The 20,663-nt window shown below is 39.4% G+C and overlaps 1 protein-coding gene across 4 annotated transcripts in view; it reads left to right on the top strand.

The window, feature by feature from the left end:
* Window positions 1-4,805: 4,805 nt before the first annotated feature.
* MAN1A1 (mannosidase alpha class 1A member 1) overlaps window positions 4,806-20,663 on the top strand; it is a 77,409-nt gene continuing 61,551 nt past the window's right edge. Inside the window, exon 1 of one of the 4 annotated variants that reach the window (XM_032215725.1) lies at window positions 4,806-6,043. In XM_032215725.1, the coding sequence (XP_032071616.1) occupies window positions 5,408-6,043 (636 nt within the window). In that variant the 5' untranslated portion in view covers window positions 4,806-5,407. Of the gene's footprint in view, window positions 6,044-10,440; window positions 11,497-19,787; window positions 19,793-20,663 lie in introns of those variants that run through there. The other 3 variants (XM_032215724.1, XM_032215723.1, XM_032215727.1) reach the window with 3 other exon arrangements.

The following is a 20,663-nucleotide window of genomic DNA, read 5'->3' as shown; positions in this document are numbered from 1 at the left end:
ATTTAATGATGTATATTAAAGTATTTTGTGTCAAATTAAGATTTTAGAACTATTTTTATTAATATCAATACTTAGTAATTGACTAAAGCAATCAGTATAATATGAATGATTAGGAATAGAAAACTTTCTATCTTAATCTAAAAATTCTATCCTTATTTAATTAATTTAATTTAATATAATATATTAAAACCCTGTGTTGGGAGAAATATAATAACCACAGAATTTAATTAAGAAGACATTCTGGAAACTATCTGGAAAGAATAGTAGCTGAGAATTATATGTTCAAGGAATTTTTTGGCTAAATGAAAGAGAGAAATGGACCATAATAATAAATGAAAAAACTGAAAAATTTGGGAGACATGGATATAAAATTATGTAAATACAATTTTTCACAAAGCATGAAGTAACATGAAGAGATTTAGAATTCTTAAGACTACAGTGTAGTGTAGTCTTAATTTGTTCTGATGATCACTTACAATTACCAGAATATTTATAGAAAACTCCAAATAAATAATACTAGAAAATGCTAAAGGTTTAACAAAACAAAACATAACTATGAATATTGAATTAAAACAAATTATACCAGAATATACTTTTTTTCTGAATTTGGACTTTGTGTAAACCTAGCCACTGTGGGTTTGTCAATAGTATTTTAATATTTAGTGTGCTGTACAAATTCAGCTGTTAAAGTTTATTCAATAAACAAGTATTAAACAATGGAACAAACCTGGGCTTTGTATGAACTTTTAAGTGCTTAACGAAAAACAGTATCTCAGAGAGGACAGCTGTGCATATCAAAACACCAGAAACTGAAAACATAGAAGAAACAGTTCCTTTTTAACCTTAACATAAGAAGCTGGTGCTAAAAAAAACACCACAAAACAATTATCAAAGGGAATATGATTGTTATTAATTTGAAAGTTATGTTAAGGGTGCTTTTTATTGTTTCAGTAAAATTCTACCTACAAAGCAACACCTCAGAAATCTTGATCTCTCTTTAAAATGGGGGGAAAGATAGGGTTATTATTGAGTTGTGATTTGCTTTGCCTTTCTCTTTACATACTATTTTGATCATGTGAAGGAACCAGCAGGAAGTTGCACCTTGTCTGAAGTTATTGTACCATGAATGTGGTTTAGTGTCAAAGATTTCACAAGTTACAAATTGTTGGATAAACAGTTCAGTAGTAAAGCAAAAGAACACAAAGAAATGCTCATAGAAAGGATGAATTAGAAATAAAATTCATCAAATTAAAAAGTTTATAATTTAAAAGCCTGTGGGGAAAATCCCCATTCACTAGTAATCACTTGTTACATCTGTGGCCAGCTAAGGAGGGTAAAGTGGAACTGAGGTTTCCTAGAAAATAGAGAAAAATTGATGTCCCTGAACAATTTAATTCCTTATAATACAACAGAAAGTTTTCTCCTTTTGTTCCTATTTCTTGGTTCACAAAAATCAAAACTAGTAAGATTTCTAATTTCAAAAATCAGCATCTTTATCTGCTTACCAAATGCCCTTCCGATCACTGCTTTTAAGTTAGGAAAAATGCCTGACTAGGTAACACATTAAGGAGCACTTGCTCTGAACATCTGTAAATTTGCTCATACAGATGCTACTCTATAGCACTGCCTCATTTTCTACTATTGCTGGAAAGGCAAATTTAGTAATACTTTAGATCAGCCCAAGCAGCAAGAATACTTGTGCACAGAAAGAAAAAAAATAGTCTGGTTTCAATTTATGTTTTAACTACAAAGCTGTAAAGCTATTTCTATGTTGTATCACAAGCATTTAAAGCTCTTGAAATATTCACCAAAACAGAAGTGTTTTGAGTAGCTACCTAAGAACTTCGGAAATCTTTCTCTGAAGAGTCACTTAAACTATTGAGTTTCTGAGAAACGGAGTACTTCCTATTTTAGCAAATGAAAATCATTATGGTGCAAAGGAGGATAATAAAGAATTAGCATATTTTTACCTGCCTCAAATTTTTGAAATAGATCAGATTAAAAATAAAGAGAAATTTAAATTCTGCTATATTAATGAAAAGATTTGGGCAATCCAAATTGTCAGTGATGGATAATTCACAAATTGTCCAATGATGGACAGTGATAGGAAAAACTATTTGCAAGCATCCTGTCTATTACTAGTATGTAATAAAGCCTCAGCTCTCTTGGGGAATTCTGGGAGTTGACATCCACAGACCTTAAAGAGTGGGAAACACTGGTATATACAATCTCCTTTCCTTAAATTTCAAGGCAAGTATTACCATATATTATTATGCCTCCACATACAAGGTTTTACATAATTTCCATCATCAGCTCTTAGATCACCACCATGTAAAATAGAGAGGTCCCCCTCTCTAAACCATCTAAAGTACAAAAGTCTGAGTTCAATTTCTGGTACAGGGGTTGAATCTTCCAGAATGACACATGCTACTCATATCTGAAGAGCCCCTATGCAAAACAAAAATTGATCACAAACTACTTCCTGATAGTCAATGTAATTGAAATAAACCTTGAGTCTCACCCTTATCTTCTAGACTTCATTTTGCTATTCTTTGACATCATCTATAAATGAACGCTTATACATAACATCCTGGTTGATTGCTGTTCCCAATGCATTGCAAACTCATTCTATGTTTGCTGTATTGTTACTGATAGATCACAAATACTTCCATACTCATTGAGTATGTGCAAAGGTAAGCAGGGAGCACAATGAACAGTCAGTCTTTCCAATGAAAAAAGAAAGTACCAAGACAGATATCTACAAATGTATTTTCCACCAATGCAAGAGCATAGAAGGAAGGGGGAGAAAGCAGGGTTTCCCAAAACTATAGAGTAACTGGTGGTTTTAAGTGTATGTTGCATTCAAATTACCATACCAGCGTCCATCTAGTGCTGCATGATTGATAGGAGCATGTTCTTAACCAGACATGAGTCTAATTCTTCTGTGGTAGACCTCAATGATTGGCAATGAAAGTTAGTGGAAGGCTGCATATCAGATGCAGAATAAAAATACAATTTACAGATCTGGATAAGACTGAAAGCTTGCATAGTACAATGCTTATTCCATGTAAGTAAGATGAAATGCAGTACAGATAGTCTCCAATTTACAAATGTTCATTTAGTGACCATTTAAAGTACAACAGCACTGAAAAAGTGACTAATGACCTTTTTTTCAGTTATGTCTGTTGCAGCATCTCCAAGAACACTGGTTCCGTTTATGTTGCAAGGTCCTGGACTCATGTGATCTGCTTTTGAAACTTTTTGATAAGCAAAGTCAATGAGGAAACCAGATTCACTTAACAACCATGTTAACAACTTAACAACTGCAATGATTCACTTAATAACTGTGGCAAGAAAGGTCACAAAATGGGGCAAAACCCACTTAACAAATGTCTCTCTTAGTCACATAAATTTAGGGCTCAATTGTGGTCATAATTCGAGGACCAAATATAAGATAAAAGGAGAGTAGGGAAAGTTTGAGATTTGCTAGATTTATATTTTACCTTTCAAGAATTCACGGCACAATGTAGGCTCCATTTTATCCTATTAATTTGATGAGATAAACTGAACTGAAAAAAAGTGATTGTCTAAAGTCACCAGTGAATTTCCATAGTTGAGGGCTGACTTGTGGCAAGATTTCACATTCCTAATCCAGTACTTTAACCACCAACCCTTATAGCAAGGTTCCTCAAAGTGGTCAATATATTGATGGGACTATAGATCCGTGGTGGCACAGTGGTTATGTTGTAGTATTGCAGGCTAATTGGTAAAGACCAACTGCCAGGAGTTCAATCCTGACCAGCTAATTGTTGACTCAGCCTTCCATTCTTCCGAGGTCTGTAAAATGAGGACCAGATTGTTGGAGTCAATATGCTGACTCTGTAAAACTGCTTAGAGAGGGGCTGTAAAATACTATGAAGCGGTATATAAATCCAAGTGCTATTTGCTACCCAAGTGATTCACATTCTTTGTAGTGTTGTTAGTTCATTTTATTATTTCGGTATAATAAATGTTTGGGAGTCAATCAATAGAAGACTTTGAGGAACCCTGCCTTACAATAAGGTAAAAAAAAATCCCAATTTTATAAAGTAGTTCTAACGCGCTTCATTGAGAATTCATCCCATTCTGTACAGCACAAGGAGATGCAGATTCTATGCAGATTTACACAGAACCAAAAGAAGTAACTCAATATTTCACTCCATGGCACACAATCTCCCTGTTAACTACACGTCCAGCGTTAGTAACCCTTTTTTAATTGGGTAACCCTTTTTTAATAAGTGTTGCAAAAATGAAGAGATAAACTGCGTGACGCTCCCACTCCGTGCATGAGACAGATACGAAAAAACCATGAGCCCGCGCTTACAAAAACTCGACACACACCCCCGAGTTTTGAGCGGTTAAACGGCATTTGCGATTTAATGTCCTTCCGTGGAGCACCGATCCAATTCCCCTGAATTAACAGGACAGAGTGAGGGAACCTAACGAATCTGGGGCTATCGGGCACTGCCTCCGGCGTGACGGGCGAGCCTCATCGACGGGGAAACACGAGGACTGTAGCGGCACCCACAGTTCGCACGTTCGGATCCGGGGAAAGCGGCCCGGAGCCTCCTCCGTTATTTCTAACGGAACGTCTTCCACGCCCACGTCAATCGCCCGCTTCGCCTCGCCTTCTAAACTCCGCCCCGCTTTTTTCCCCCCGTAACGTTTTCCTGCTCCGCCTACTCTGTGATTGGCCCGGCTCGCTCCTTCCCCGCCAAAGGGGGCCTCCCCTTTTTTTCCTCTTTAGCTCTCTTGGTTGGGCGAGCCTCTCTCAGTTCCGCACTTCGTGACCGGACAAATCGATTGTTCTGCGTAGCACGCGGGGTCCGGCGGCGCCTCGGCGGGGAGCAAAGGTTGTCCCTTGCTACAGACGAGCGGGGCGCCTCTCGGGCAACGCAGGCGCTCCGGGACCCGCCTGCCCTTCCGCTCGTTGGTTACCTGACAGCCAGCGTTGGAGGCGCCGGCATGGGCAGTTCTAGAGAGAGCAGCCGCCCCAGGAGCTGACAAGAGTCCGCCCTTCATCCCCCGTCGGCCGCTTAACCACGGGTCGCCACCGCCTGCCTGCCTTCAGCCCAGGGCTCCAACCGAGCGGGAATCGTGTTTTTTGCAAACAAGAGGCGGCGGCCGTGGCGGCGGCAGGGACTCGAGAAAACTTCCTGTCGCTGGGGAGGACGGCGAAGTTGTCCCCGGCAGCGGCGGCCCGAGGCGACGGGCGCGGGCTAGTCCCGCTGCTCGCCCGCTCTGAGTGGGGCTGGGGAGGCAGCGGCTGCTGCTGCCGCACGGGAGCCTTGCAAACGGGCCGCCCCGCGGTTGTCCCGCGGCGGCCGTCGCCATCCTCTAGCAGCCGGACTTTATCAGTGGGGCTGCCATGCCAGCCGTCAGTTTGCTGCCGCTTTTCGGCAGCCCCGCCAACCCGGGCACTTTGGGTGGCTCCTTAGGCGGGGGTCCCTTGGGAGGGCCCGGGAGCCGAAAAGGGCCCGGCCCCAGCGGTGCGTTCCGACTGACGGAAAAGTTCGTGCTGTTGCTGGTCTTCAGCGCTTTCATCACGCTTTGCTTCGGGGCCATCTTCTTCCTGCCGGACTCCCCCAAATTGCTCAGCGGCGTCTTCTTCCACTCGACCACCCTCCAACAGCCGCCGCCGCCGGCGGCGGGGCCGCCCGCCCAGAGCGATCCGCACGTCCCGCCACCGGCCGGTGCGGGGAGTAGCAGCAGTTTCGGGGCCGGCTCGTCGGCGGCGGAGGAAGCGGCGGAGAACTTAGCCAAGATCCGTGAGGATCACGAGCGCGCTTTGCGAGAGGCGAAAGAGACTCTGCAAAAACTGCCCGACGAGATCCGCAGGGAAATCCACCAGGACAAGGTGAAGCTTCTCATGCAGGACAAGTTGGGCCGGGGAGAGCCGGGGGCTCCCGGATTGCCCGACCTACCTTTCCGCAAACCTATCGGGGCCGTCGGAACAGAACCCAGCGACCTCGCCGTCCAGCAGAAAAGAGAAAAGATCAAAGAGGTGAGTAATTATGCGGGCGCTCAAATATACAGCCCTTGTGGCTTTTTTTCCTCCTCCCTGCGAACCTCTGGGAGCAGCCGTTCATTTTTCCATTTCTCCGAATGTAAGTTGATAGTTTATTTGCACTCTTCTTAATACCATTTCTTGGTAATTCGTCACCTTCAAGACCTGCTTCCGCCGCTTGTTTGCAAGTGATTTAAGAGCTATTGTGCTTGGGTGCGGTCCTGTGATGGGCACGTCTTTTGACGTGAGCAGGAACTTCTAATGGGGGATAGATATGACACGTGTCACTCTTGTAAAACTGACAACGTGGACAGTCTTCGGAGAAAGCAAATTGTACCAACCCATATTTCTGAAGCCCTTAGTCCAAAATTGAAACATGGCGAACAAATTATAGTGATTTAGTTTTAATCGCTACAATTGGGAAGCCACAGCTAGAGAAGGTGGGATGAGGAGAATGGTGTCAAAGCCAGAAGAAGGGAAAGAAAGAAAATGTTTTTTGCTTTAATTTTGCTATCACAAACAATTACTGTCAGAAAGGGGTGGGGTTTTTTTTGGAGGGGGGAACAATACAATATGGTATGGTTTGCCAGAAGATGTTTACTTCTGTGATCAATTGTCACTTTAGATTTCAATCCACAATTGTAAAAATTAATGGATAATGGGGGAGGGAGGAGGGGATTACTGAAAAAAATAGCAGCTTTATAAACTGATTACATTTGCATACCAGTCTCTGAAATCATTTAATATTTCAAGACAAAAATTGAAGAACTTAAACCTTAACTACATATTTTAAATTAATGGACTCATCCCTAAAATGTTAACTGGTGGATATCATTAGTTAAGAATATAAAAATTGTTTAAAATACAGTACTATTTTACAGATGATAGTGTCCATTTTCTAATGCTGTAAAGTTTAGAGCACAGTCCTCATCATATCTTGGAATTCTTGGATGTCTTTCCCATGACTAATATGTTCCTATCTGAAGTAAAGAAGGAGTGTGATACTGTTTTCCTGCCACCTTGAGTGAATTAGCATCGTGGGGAAACAACGATAGAATAGTCTTTTAAACTGTTATTAAGAATTATTCTATACAGGTAGATCTCATGTTTGTTCATTGAGGGGGTATTAAATGTCTTAAAACTATAAAGAGTTTAAAAGAAGCCTTTATGTGGAATAAAACACCTGCAAGTAAAGCAAATTATGTAGCAATAAATATGAACAGGTAGGTGTTTATAGGTAAGAATGATAAATACTGTAGAAATTATTTAGTGTGTCATATAGCCCACAAAAAGACTATCCTATGGAATGTAAGTAACTGGCTGCACTTGCAATAAGATCTATTTAGTGCAAAAAGATCTATTTAGCATGACATATTAAGCAATATATTCCATAAAATGATCATGAAATTAAGTACCATTTTATTCATGCTATAGTGCTATAGGAGTCATAGGTGCTGAAATAGAAGAATTAGATGAACTCCTGGGAAGGTACATCTAATCTCTAGAACAAATTGCTATGCAGTTTGGCTTGTGCTATCTATAAAGCTATGTCACATGTGACAATTCAGGGTACATTACAGGGCATTTGATTTCTCATTTATAAAATAACTGTTTTCTGAACTTTGGAATAGTAAATAGAACTGATAAAATGTTCTAAAGTTTGTATGTAACATTAGTGATAGATTACATGCATGCCTGCTCAAGTTTTCAATTTTTTTATTTGGGAAATTCAAGATAGTTAATCCCTACAGTTGGTTTATCTTTAAGAGATTAAACTATTCATTAAATCAACAAAGTTTCAAATTAAAACTGCTACTGCTATCAGTGACTATTGAGTGGCATATCTGGCTTGTAATTCCATGAATCTGATATTATGAATTGTAATACTATACCTATGCTGCATATTTATATGAAACAGCTTTTTTCAGGCATTTCTGTCAGCATTAGTGAAATATATTAAAGCTATCTTCAAAGCTGTCTTAGAGTCATTATCAAAGAAGTTGATGACATTGTATATGTTGTGTTCATGAATTTCTGCCTAGAATTTTTTATTTTTTAGAACAGATTTTTTGAGTAGTTCAGACTACTTCACTTCGCTCTCTATCTCAGGAATATGCAATGTCCCAATACTACATTGTGCATTCTAAAATGCTATATTATACTCTGTAGACATGTGGTTCCTGTGAAGTTTACAAAAAGTAAAAAAAAAAAACATTTAAAAAGATGCAGCTCTTCTATAGATGTGCATCTATCTGCAAAATTACAGTAGCAGGGCATTCTCCAAGCTTAAGAAAACAGTTCATTTGCTTTAGTTGTTATCTAGTAACAACTAAATTTATAAATTTATAAACGGAAGTATGTGTAATTTGAGTCCTCATTGAATTTCATGGTCTCTTAATGAAGCTGGAAGAAAATATTATGTGACTTGTCGGAAGTAAATTTTTATTGTTGCTCTAGGGACAGGGGAGAAAGAACCTGAAGAAAATCTGTAGAGACTGTTGGAGGAATAAAAATATTTGTAAAGTAAATGAGGAATAAAATCATTTATGAATCAAATAAGGTGGTTCTTGTGATCCTTCTACTGTTCATTGCAATAGAAGAACACCAGTGTAGATCTTGATCCATGCGTTTCATCTACTGCAGAACATTTTGCTTGATGAACATTTTCAAAATGTTGTCATGAAGGCTTTCATTTTATTGTCGTCAGCATACTTTCCACTGGAAAAATGTAAACTGTATTTAGGTAGTTGTCTAGCTTGGGTTCTCTTTAAGTGTAATCTTGTGCAAAATCCTGAATAAGTGAACATAAAGATATCCTCAACTTAAACATTTTTGATGTTTGTGACCCTGAGGTTTCCTTTACTTCCTTGTCAGTTTTAGGGAAGTAATTTGCATTGCTTTCTTTGGCAGGGGGTTTTATACTGCAGAGTTGACTGTTGTAGAAATCTCAGGTATTCCCCCTAGACTGGAAAGGTCTATACAATTTTCAAACCAGAGAAAAAAATACTTTTAAATATCCTTCATCAATCTAAAGTCACTTTGTTACAATATGATTGCTACATGAATAAGTGAAAATTTATTTTAGTGAACTAATTGGAAAGAGAGTTTGTCCATTATTCTCCACATGGCTGGTAAATTGAAAAACATGTCATTACAGCAATCCAGATAACTTCATTTGTATTACCTATATCTGCATGGTAATGTTGTTTGCGTATAACATCACATTATGTCAAGAATATCATTTCCCTAATGCTATTGCATAAAATGATGTAAACTGCTGCAGAATTTAATTCACTGCATTGACATCTGGAAAATTGACATTGCAGTGATTTTGTCTTGCCAGATTATCCTATATGTAGTTGATCTATAGATTTAGTAGCATAATTGGATAAGTGATTTTGCAACAGCTAGACTAAAAATAAAGTATTCAGGTTATAAAAGGGCTTCTCTATTTGTCATTGTATCTGACAAAAGTTTTTCTTCCTATGTAAACTACTAGTTTATTTAAGAGTTGGCTGAACTCTGGGATCAGTTTCGTATCATACAGATAAAAATATCATATATTGAAATCTAAAACTAAGTATTTAGCTTTAGGACATTATCCATCTAAAGGGAGGATATTTGTCAGCTTCTGCCTTGCTGTTGCTTCAGCTGCCATGAAACGGGAAGGGGGGGGCTGGTATTTGGGAGGGGATAATTGATGTGCTGGAGGAATGTTCTAGGATGTACCAGATATTGGGATTGCGCATGCGTGAGTGTTCCCGCCTGCATCAACGGCCTCGACATTCCATCTTTGGCCTGTCTTTTTGAAGTTATCTCACACCTGACACTTGAAGGACTTATGATTGGCCTGGAGCTATGATCCTAAGGGGTGGGGAATGGGCTATTCTATATATCAATCGCTTTCGCGCCTTATTAAGTAGACTTTGCTTCGCAACTGCTTGCTTACCATTTATAATTAGTAAAAGTACTTTGAATTTCCAACTCATGGAGTCTCTTAGTTTTCTTTCCTAATTATGGAATGGAGTAACGCTGACAAGAAGCAAAGTCTACTTTAAACCCTTTCCAGGAGATTTACGTCTACCGTGAAGGGAGATATGTCTTCACCGATCAGAGATACGGAAGGGGCCGTTAGCGGCGTGGATTCCAGCGAAGCCGGACCTCCCGAACTTTCGCTTCACGAGCCAGAGGGCCCCGACCTATCACTTCATGAAGATTTATTTCAACTGCAAATTTCCAGCCAGCCGGACCTTCCTCCCCCTCGATGGTCTACTTTGGTCGGGCAAAGAGAAGAAGAGGCGAGCTGGAATGCAGGGATCACTCAAAGGCAACCCCGACAACCAGTGCTGGAGACTGGAGCTGTGAGAAAACCCCAGAGGAGTGAATTACCTGATTATTGGGGTCAAAGGTATTTTGGGGAAAGAAGGGGGGAAGATGAAAGAGACTGGAGAAGCTGGCGTCAACAAACTCCACGCGCGCCTTCACCCCCTCCCCCTAGGCCTGCTTCACCCCCTGTGGCTAGAGGCTTTGCTGGACCCGGGGCCCCTCCTCCCCGACGGCACCGAATGGCAAAAATCCCTCCCCTGCCTGTGCGTTTCAACGGTGATTCTGCTACCCTGGCCTCTTTCATTATGCAGGTCTTTAATTATATGGAGATTTATGGCCGTGATTTTGAAACTGATGGCATGAGAGTCCGGATGGTTCTCTTATCTTTAGATGCTGAAGCTGCCACGTGGTCCACGGCTTTGCATATGTCTGGTTCTCCCCTCTTGGGAGATTTCAACCGCTTTATGGAGGCTTTCCGCCAACGCTTTGATGACCCTTTGACAGAGAAACGAAGCAAATTGAAATTTATAACCCTTGAGCAAGACGATAGACCTGTTGCCCAATACATCCAGGAATTTCAATGTCTGTCGCAATACATGAGAGGCTGGGGGGAGGACGCACTCCTGGACAAATTTGCTTCGGGGTTAGATGAAGACATTTACCAGCAATGTGTCAATCGTAACCTGCCCAGGCGTTTGGTCACTTGGTTTGAACATGCTGCAGACGCTGAGCTCGACCTCACCAGGCTCCGTTATGCCAAAGAAGAAAGAAAGAAGCGAAAGGAGAAAGCTGCGAAGTCTTCTCCCCCTCCTGCCAGGAAATCCCTCTTCAAACGACGGGGGGAAGGGAGGGGGCCCCCTTCAGGCCTCTCCAGACCGTTAACCTGCTTCCGTTGCGGTAAATTGGGGCACACCGCCCCCGAATGTCGTGCTAAATTGCCCATCTCTGCTCAACCCCCTCCCAAACGTGAGGAAAAGTCTGGCAGAGTCTCAGAGAAGAAGAAAAAAGAAACTGCCTTCGCTGTGGACAACAAACCCCCTCCTTTCGCCCAGCCATTAGAGGGAGACGCGGACGCCAACTCCTCTTCTTCTGAAGATTCCGATGATGACACATCGCCTCACTGGGTGAGTTCAAACAAAGGGCCGCTGCTAATCCCCATTGAGTTAAAAGTACCCCCCCAGGGACCACCTGCCACCCTTCTGGCCCATCAATATAGTGTCCGTAGGGCTTCGGGGGGAGGAGCCTGCCGCCGTCGGGAGCTCAACGAAGCTCCTGTCAGGATTCTGGTTCGTATATCTTATAAGATCTATAGATATCTCCCCTTTCTGGCAGAAAGGGGCAGGGAGAAGGTCAGTCGTTAGGATCTCTTTGTAATTCATAGCTTTTTTTTGCTGTGAATGGAGAAGAGGTTCAACATTAGCTGAGCCTTTACTCCGGCCAGTTTTCCGCGCTGCCTTTTTTGCAGCCCCAGGCAGATTGCCCCCCCCCCCCAGGACAAAGCTAAGCTATTTAAAAGTCAATCCGGGCGGGGACCATTCCTGAGGAATTTCTTCTATTACTATCTAAAATACCAGCTTCAATTTCGCAAAAGGCTCCCTTTCTTTTTTAGCTGTGTCACAAGATGGCGATCTCGTAGCTTTTGTGTTTGATGTGACGTACTTAGTCAGCCCTACCCTCCTGAAGGCTTCTCCGTACTAATTGCTAAAAGATTAACTGAGGGGAGCAGAGACTTTGATTTTTGGCTCGCTTGATTGCTTGTCTTTTATTTTTACTCTGGAATGGCTCCCAAATCTAAACAGAAGCGCTTCCTTAATAACATATTTCCAAAAACTGCTATGAAGCCGCTACCCTTGCCTCCTACACCCTCCACGGGAGATTTGTTAACACAAGAATTTCTTCTCAAAACGCTTAATGATTTCAGACAGGAAATTAATCAACTGATATCGGATTTATATGATCAATTTGATGCTAAAATTGCTCAGGCAAAGAAGGATATGATCGGAGTAATGACAGTCATGACAGATTATATTGCTGAAACGGAGGACAAATTGGAACTTTTGGAAGAAACTAATCTTAATTTGATATCCAAAATTCAAACGTTACAACAGGAAATTGAAAATGCTCAAAAACAACTTGTCATGATAAATTATAATAAGACTGCCTTTGCAATAAGAGTTAGAGGATTGCGTGAAAACCAACAGGAGAATTTGAAACAGATCTTCTTTGAGGCTTTCAGCCGCTTGGTGGGAAGTCCGGGATTTAACTTTGATTGGCAGATTCAAAGAATTTACCGCCAGAATTCGTGGGTAGCAAAACAGCGACAGCTTCCGAGGGACATAATTATATACTTTACCACAAGGGAATCCAGAAATGAGATAATACAGAGGCTTTACAGCAAGAGGTTGAGAATTGATGGACAGGACTTGATTGTTTTTAAAGAGATACCATCTCAAATATTAAGAACAAGGAGAGAGTACGCTTTCTTAACCGAAGAACTCAGAAATTCTCAGATTCCATACAAATGGGAAGTCCCAGCTGGTATTACAGTTACATTTGGCAACCAAAAACACCGCATTAATTCTGTCTGTGAAGCCCGAGAATTTTACTACGAGACCCTGAAGGCGGGACTTCCTGATTCATCCGGACCTGGAGAGAGACAAGGAGAAGGAGAAGACAAACAGCGAGACACGTGGCTACAAGGCGGAGGGTGTTGCTTTCCTCTTCCGGAAGGGCAGAAGACTAAAGAATAAAGACTTAGCGATGTTCTTAAAGCTTTATGATTTCCGTCTGGGATAAAATGGAAAAGTTGTATATCGATGATGAGACATGGAGACTGAAAGAAGCGTTGCTGATTGTGGACACATATTGTATATAAGATTTGTCTGAACTCTAACTCAAATTGCGCATGAATTATTTTCCTAGGCGAGGAGAGCGGAGATTGCGATCTTTTTGAGTTGTGGTCTGGGACGAACGGAGTTGGGAGGCGTGTGGGAGAGGGAAGGGTAGCGAAAGCTTAATTAGATTACCTGGGGCTAGAATGCAAGCTGATGTTTGTTTGAGTTGCTATTTCAATATAAGGTCAAGAAAGATTGGTCGGAGAGTCTTCAGGAAAGTGGAGTAAATATGGGAGGAGCAATGGATGCGGATAAAATATATATGTGGATATGGATAAAGGCAGGGTGGAAGGTAAAAAAATTTACATGTGGAGGTGGGTAAGGATAGAAAGGGAGGTATTGGAAATGAAAAATGAAAGAAGTACTTGAGTTTAATGGTTTTATAGAAAGGTTTGGATATTCGGATAAAAAAGAGATAAATTAAAGGTCTGAATAGATAGATAGATAGATATTGAGACTTTTAGTTGGGGAATCCTAATTGATCAACTTACCTGGCTCTAATACAGTTTGAAACCCTGCAAGTAGTAAAATAACCGAAATTTGGAATGAGCTACATTGTTTAAGATTTACAGATAATGGGAAGCTGTGTTAACGTAGTGGGTTTATTGACCCTTCTTGTTTCTCCTTTCTTTTTGTGTGTGTGTGTGTGTTTTTTTATTTTGTATTTTTTACTATTCTCTTTTTTTTTCTTTGGCTTTACTTTTATTTTATTTTTTTAATTTTAAAGTTAGCTGGCCTTATTATACTCAAATGCTTGTTAAAGAATTATGCCGGGTATGGGACCTGCGAAGCCGTAAGGGGGTTAGGGAGGGGGAATTATAGGGGGGAGGGGGGAGGGTGGAATTACAGTTTCAATTCTTAGAACAATAAGAATTCACTTGTATACGGCGGCTCGTTTTTCTTTTTTCTTTTTTTATTTTTCTCCTTTTTTTTTTTTTTTTTTAAAAAAAAAAAAAAAAACTGAAATGTATGGATACACCAAAGCGAGGAGAAGAGGGAAAGAGGAGGGAGAAGTAAAGAGGGAGTGAGAGGGAATGTAAGGAGGGTGAGATGGAGGGAGGGGGAGATGTCTGAGGGGGAAGGGAAGTAGAAGAGGGGAATGCTGGAGGGGTGAAATGAAAGTTGGAGGGGGAGAAGAGAGGGTGTATGGGGGAATGAAGTGTCATGTTGGGTTTTTTTTTTCTCTTTTTTTTTACGCACAGTATATAAGTGATTGTATAAAATGAAAATGAAATAAATAAAATGTATTAATGCAGGAATATAGTGTCCGTTAACTTTTCAGCTTTTTATTGTGGTTTTTTTTTTAATGATTCAGGGGTAAAAGTAACTTTTTTCTAGATCTTGAGTACATTTCATTAGTGTCTGCTGTTTTTTTGTTTAAGTTTTGGTCATGTCTCTTTGAAATATATAATACAAGCATCTTATAATCTTGAGCCCAATCATAATAAAGCTATATGATACAGTCTTATTCTGTTCATGTAAACTTTAAAAAACTCACTTGTTCAACAAAGCTTTTTAGAAAGGATGCATTGAATATACAGTAATTGAAGAATACTTTAGAGTACACTTCTTGAAGCATAGATTAGTTGTGCTAGCAGAGACAAAAAATATTCTTGGGCATTTATTCAAGAAAGTAAACATGTTATTTTGATGTGTAGTTGCTCCAAAATTGTTAACTTATTAAAGCGGATAGTTCTTCTTTTTAAAACATAAAAACAAAACAAAACTCCTTAACTTTGCTTTCTAAAGGTTATAGTTTGGGCTATAGTTTAAAAGGTTGCTAAGGCTATTAAATTAATAGAGTTGTGCAAAACTTTGTCGCCAATGTGGTGCAATGAAAATCAAGGCTTGATTTTGATTTGATGATAGCCTTCTAGCCCAAGTTATCTGTTTATGCATCAGTTTACCAAATAAATAAATCTGTGTTGGCAAGAGCAATGAATGTTGTTGCTGAAGCCGCCAGTTTGTCCCTGAAGTGAAGCTGCTTACCTCATCGCAGTCCCAGCCAATTCTCCCAATAATTTGTACAGGCATAGCATAAATGCCATAACATTTAGAATCTTTAAAAAGAAGCTAATTTAATCCTGATGAAATAATAGCAAAAAAGAATTTAAACTCTAGTAACACCGTAATTTAAATTTCAAAATAGGATGTTTTATCATCAGAGCAAAATGGATTTTATATGTTTTGACCTGATTTGATATTGCCATGTGATAATTTAATTACATTTCCATTTGGCTAAGCCGTCCCTCCAAAATCCATTAAAATAATGTAGACACTTGACCCTCCTTTTTAACTATGTGAATCTCTAGAAACACATTTGTCAGGAAAAGTGCAGTAGCATGGCATGAGATACTTCATCACTCCAGTGGTTCTTTGTTCTCCCAGTATGTATGTATGTATGTGTGTGTGTGTGTGTATGTATGTATGTATGTATGTATGTATGTATGTATGTATGTTCGTTCATATGCATAATTGGGTAAAACTAAAGACCACTAGAGTGATTGATGTTTGTTTTTGCATATGTACAAGTAGGATTGACTTTTCACTTCTCTCCACCTCCACTTCTTCACCTGTGCTAGAACATATTGTATAATGGTCTAGAACTGAATACAGGGTTGCTGATGTTGCCTTTGTTTTCAAGTTATTGTTTACTCCTATTGACTGCCTGGACCTATGCGTGCAGTTTTCTTGGCCAAATTTTTAAAAATGGTGCGCCATTGCCTTCTTTCTAGGGCAGAGAGAGTAGTAATGGCCTAAAGTCACCCAGCTGGCTTCTTGCCTAAAGCAGGACTAGAATTCACAGTCCCCCTTTTTCTAGTCTGGCGCCTTAACTACTGTATCAGACTGAATCTCATAATACAGTTTAGGATGATGCTTTTTAGGAGCTAGGTAAAATTACTTCTAAACATAGGAGTTTTACTCTATATTTAATCAAGTAAACCACTTAATTATTAGAAATAAATATCACAAGGTTATTGACAATGACATAATATTTCATCGATTAAACTTCATCTTCAGACATATGTTTTAAGTATTTTATAATATATTTCATTAGCTCTGGCATAGCTAACTGCTGAATAATTATTAAAATACAGTTTTCCCGGGAGCTGCTGTATAAAAAGAAGAGTTAGGCTTGCTTACATGGTTCTTGTTCTCCACCCATCTGCAGCTTTGAGAAATGCAGTGCATGTAAAAGTTTACAGGATTAAAAGTAAAATGTCAACATTGTTAACATTGTTCACTAATCATTAATATATTTATAGTGGTGGTTTATCTATGAAATTTATATAACATTTTGTATAATATTCAGATGCAAATTGCTAAAATAATTGACTAACTTTAAAGTCTTGCTTAATTATAAACGTTTACAGGAAAGATTAAAACTAAAACAGAATAATCCAAAATCAAATTCATAATATATTTCTTTACCAAGCCCAAGAACCTTAGTTTTCATTCAGAAATGAGAACTTTAGTTCATTGTTGCATTATATTTTTCCTGCCATAAAGAGTTTCAGTGTTCCTTCTGACTATCTCTTGCCAATGTATTAATATCTTTGTACTTTGAGAAGAAACGATCTTATACTTCCTTCCTTCCTTTTCTTGACAATGCAACAGCTAATGTATCCAAATCAGCAACAATTCACAGTTTACACATATTTGTTTTACAAAATATTCAAATGCAAATCATCATTGAATTGGTATTGACTTTGGAGACCTATCAGTCATAACTGAATGTACTCGTAATACTATTCTTTTCTGAGATAAGCAATACAATACACAGCATAGAAAAAGAATAAAATTAGGAGGGCAGCATTATTCAGTGTACTTATATGGCATCATATTTCCAAATTTTGCTCTTTGCTACCTGTCATGTTTCAGCCAACTGCTAGTATACCGTTCCAGATGAAACCTCTAAACTTTTTGTATCTAATCTCTTTCTGTAACAATAATGGCATTGTTGGGAGAGACGCAGTATTCATAAACATGTACTTATATTTAACATCATAAGTATAAGGAACCCATATTTGTATTTTAGCATTTCTGCTGAGATGCCATCTATACTTGGAACTTTTTCTACATTCATGAGTTCAGGTTTTTTTTCCTTGGATATTTTCATTTATAGAATGTGTTTCATTTCCACTCTTCAACAGATCTCTGAAATATACCTCCAGTAAATGGTGGCTCAGTGGCTAAGATCCTGAGTTTGTCGAGAAAGGTCAGCAGTTTGGCGGCTTGAATCCCTAGTGCCACGTAACAGAATGAGTTCCCGTTACTTGTCCCAGCTTCTGCCAACTTAGCAGTTTGAGAGCATGTAAAAATGTTTGGAAATGTTTGGAAATGTTTATTCCATTTGTATGCCGCCCTATTCCCGAGGGACTCAGGGCAGCTAACAAACAAAGGTGTGGGGGGGAATACAAACAACAAAACAAAAAGACAAAAACAAGTTAAAAACAAAGCAACAGTCGCAACAATTCAAGTGGGGCTGGGAACTCATCAGCCACAGGCCTGCCGGAACAGCCTGGTCTTAATGGCTTTGCGGAAAGCCTGAAGGGTGGTGAGGATCTCCACGGGGAGATTGTTCCAGAGGGCCGGAGCAGTCACAGAGAAGGCCCTCCCCCGAGGGGTCGACAGTCGACATTGGCTAGCAGATGGTATTCGGAGGAAGCCTAATCTGTGGGATCTAATTGGTCGTAGGGAGGTAATTGGCAGGAGGCGGTCTCTCAAATACCCAGGTCCAATACCATGTACGGCTTTAAAAATGCAAGTAGAAAAATAGGAACCACCTTTGGTGGGAAGGTAACAGTTTTCTGTGTGCCTTTGCCGTTTAGTCATGCCAGCCACATCACTACAGAGACTTCTTCAGACAGTGCTGGTTCTTCGGCTTCGAAACAGAGATGAGCACCGCCCCCTTGAGTCGGGAACGACTAGCACACCTGTGCAAGGGGAACCTTTACCTTTATACCTTACTTAAGCATAATTTCAAATAATTTAGCCATTTTTGTTTTAATTCTCTTCACTTTGCCCACTTAACCACTTCCAAAATCCTCCCCCCCCCGCAATCAAATTCTGAGTTTTTGTCTCTTAATTTTAACTATTTCTTACTCTCTTTATCTATAGCTACATTTTTCTGTATATCTTTCTCTCCATTTTTCTATCTCATTTTATAAATCCATGTTTTTGCTATGCACTCCGTATACATTCCCTCATTCTTTATATGCCATTGTTCATCAACAGATGGCCCTATGAATATTAACCTCCACTATCCGTCATTCCTCTGGTCAGCCAAGATTTTGACATATTTCTTCTCTTGGCTCTTCCACCCAGGAGGAAAGCTAAGAAAACTAAATAGCGCCATGCAGATGTTGTCACTTTTGTTGTTGTTATTCTGCAGCCACAATCTCTTTCGTTTCTCTGTAAATAATTCTGAACCACTGTTTCTGGCTCTCAACTTCAGTCCCAACTTGTTAAAGAAAGGAAATCACAGTAGTGATAATAAACAAATCATGAGCAGACCCATCTGGATTAATTACTCATCACCCACTAGGAAGCAGGAGTCCAGTGAAAGTGATTGAGTAGTATATAACAGCATGCTTTTTCTTCCTGGGTAATCTAGAATCCTGTTCAACTATTTGTGGAAACACTTCCATTACCACTCCCTTGTTAATAAACATGAAATAATATTATATGGTTGTATATATACATTTTTAACCCAAAATGTTTTCTATTATAGCACCAGTTTTGGAGTACTTGGGTTAATTGCATTCTCCTATAGGAAAATGCAAACCTTAATGTGGATTAAAATTTATCTCCTTGCTTCACACTGAATTGTTTCCCTTGTTCTCAAATACATTGTATAAAATTAAGAATCTTAATAGGTTTTTATTAGTATATTTGTAAATCAGTTTTAGTTAATGCTCTACTATAAATATATAAATGAACTTTATTGTAAATGTGTTAAAATAGTGTAAATGTGTTAAACTGATCAACATCTTCAAGTCTTTTATTTCATGCAGTGCATGTTGCTGAGGTATTTTTTTGGTGCCCAGACTCAGGAGTCCCAACTACACATGTATAGTTTGGCCTTGTATTTTTGATGGTACATACACAGCTGTCTGCTATAAGAATTGAACAAGAAAAAAATAACAAAAAAAGTATCTTTGGCTGTTTATGATATTTATTCATATGGATTTTTACATTCTATATCCATGTTTTTTTAATATTGTCATTTCGTCTCATTGTGCATTGCCCCAAGTTGCTTTTGATGAGATAGGCGACTGTATAAATTTGAATAATAAATAAATATGTGAGCCAATGCTGTCCTTCTGCTCTATACCAATTATAAGGCAAAGGTCCTTCAGCGCATTTTTGCTGCGTGCATTAAAAAAGAGTTAATCCTTTTATTGCTATATTGATTAGACCATGACCTGCGGCACAAATGAACAGTGTTCATTTGGATTGTTGGATTGTTTGGATTGGATTGTTACTAGATGGGATTTTTTGCCAGTTGCCAGGAAAAGATCAGGTATGGATAACCAGATAAAGTATTCCTCCTTTAATTTCCTCGAACTATTTGCATTTGTGTTATTTAACAGCTGTTGAATTACATTAGCATTACATCTTTGGATCTCTGAGGACAATAATGTTAGAAAATCATTTGATCCATTTCTTCTAATGGCACATATCTAATATGCACATATGTACGCAGTTTGATTACAGTGTACATTGAGTACTTGATAAAAAATAGTAACTTGTAAATAAAAGTATAACTTGTCTCCATTGATCTTTATGCAACAACGGCCATAGTATAACAGTGCTGATATCATGGGGTAGATTTCTTGGGAATTTTCTGAACTTTCATCGAGTTCAATAGATTGGCTTCCCATTTTATCCTCCTTTAAAACTTCCATCAGATGAAATAGCTGAGGTTGGCTGGCAATTGAGAGAGGAGCCTATTGGGATTAGGGTTTTTTGCCAGGACTGGTTGAATGTTCCTGATTTCTTTCTCGTCATCTTCTATCCCTCAGTGGCTGAAATTTAATCCCTGAGGCAAGAGGCGATCCAGGAAAAAGAAGTAGAAGACTTTGCTTCAGGTTGTCTTTAAGCAGAGGTGGGTTCCTGCTGGCATTACTACAGGTTCAGTGCCCAAAAAATCTTGTGCGTGCGTGCTCACTTCACTCACATGCCAGACGCATGCTCTGCACTCGTGCACATTTGCACTTAAAAAGGTCTGTGCCATGGCAATGCTGTGCCGTGCACACCATTAAAAAAGAGGAAAAATTACATTTTTTTCAATGAAGATTGTTCTGTGCATGTGCCGAACAGAAAATAAAGATGGTAGTGCCCAGGATAGACCCAGTATAGTCACATGTCCGGCTGAGTTACTATCTATTCGA

This window comes from Thamnophis elegans, chromosome 4 (genome assembly GCF_009769535.1).
Source record: "Thamnophis elegans isolate rThaEle1 chromosome 4, rThaEle1.pri, whole genome shotgun sequence".
In the NCBI taxonomy this organism is placed as follows: domain Eukaryota; kingdom Metazoa; phylum Chordata; class Lepidosauria; order Squamata; family Colubridae; genus Thamnophis; species Thamnophis elegans.
This window is presented reverse-complemented; position numbering and strand designations above follow the sequence as displayed.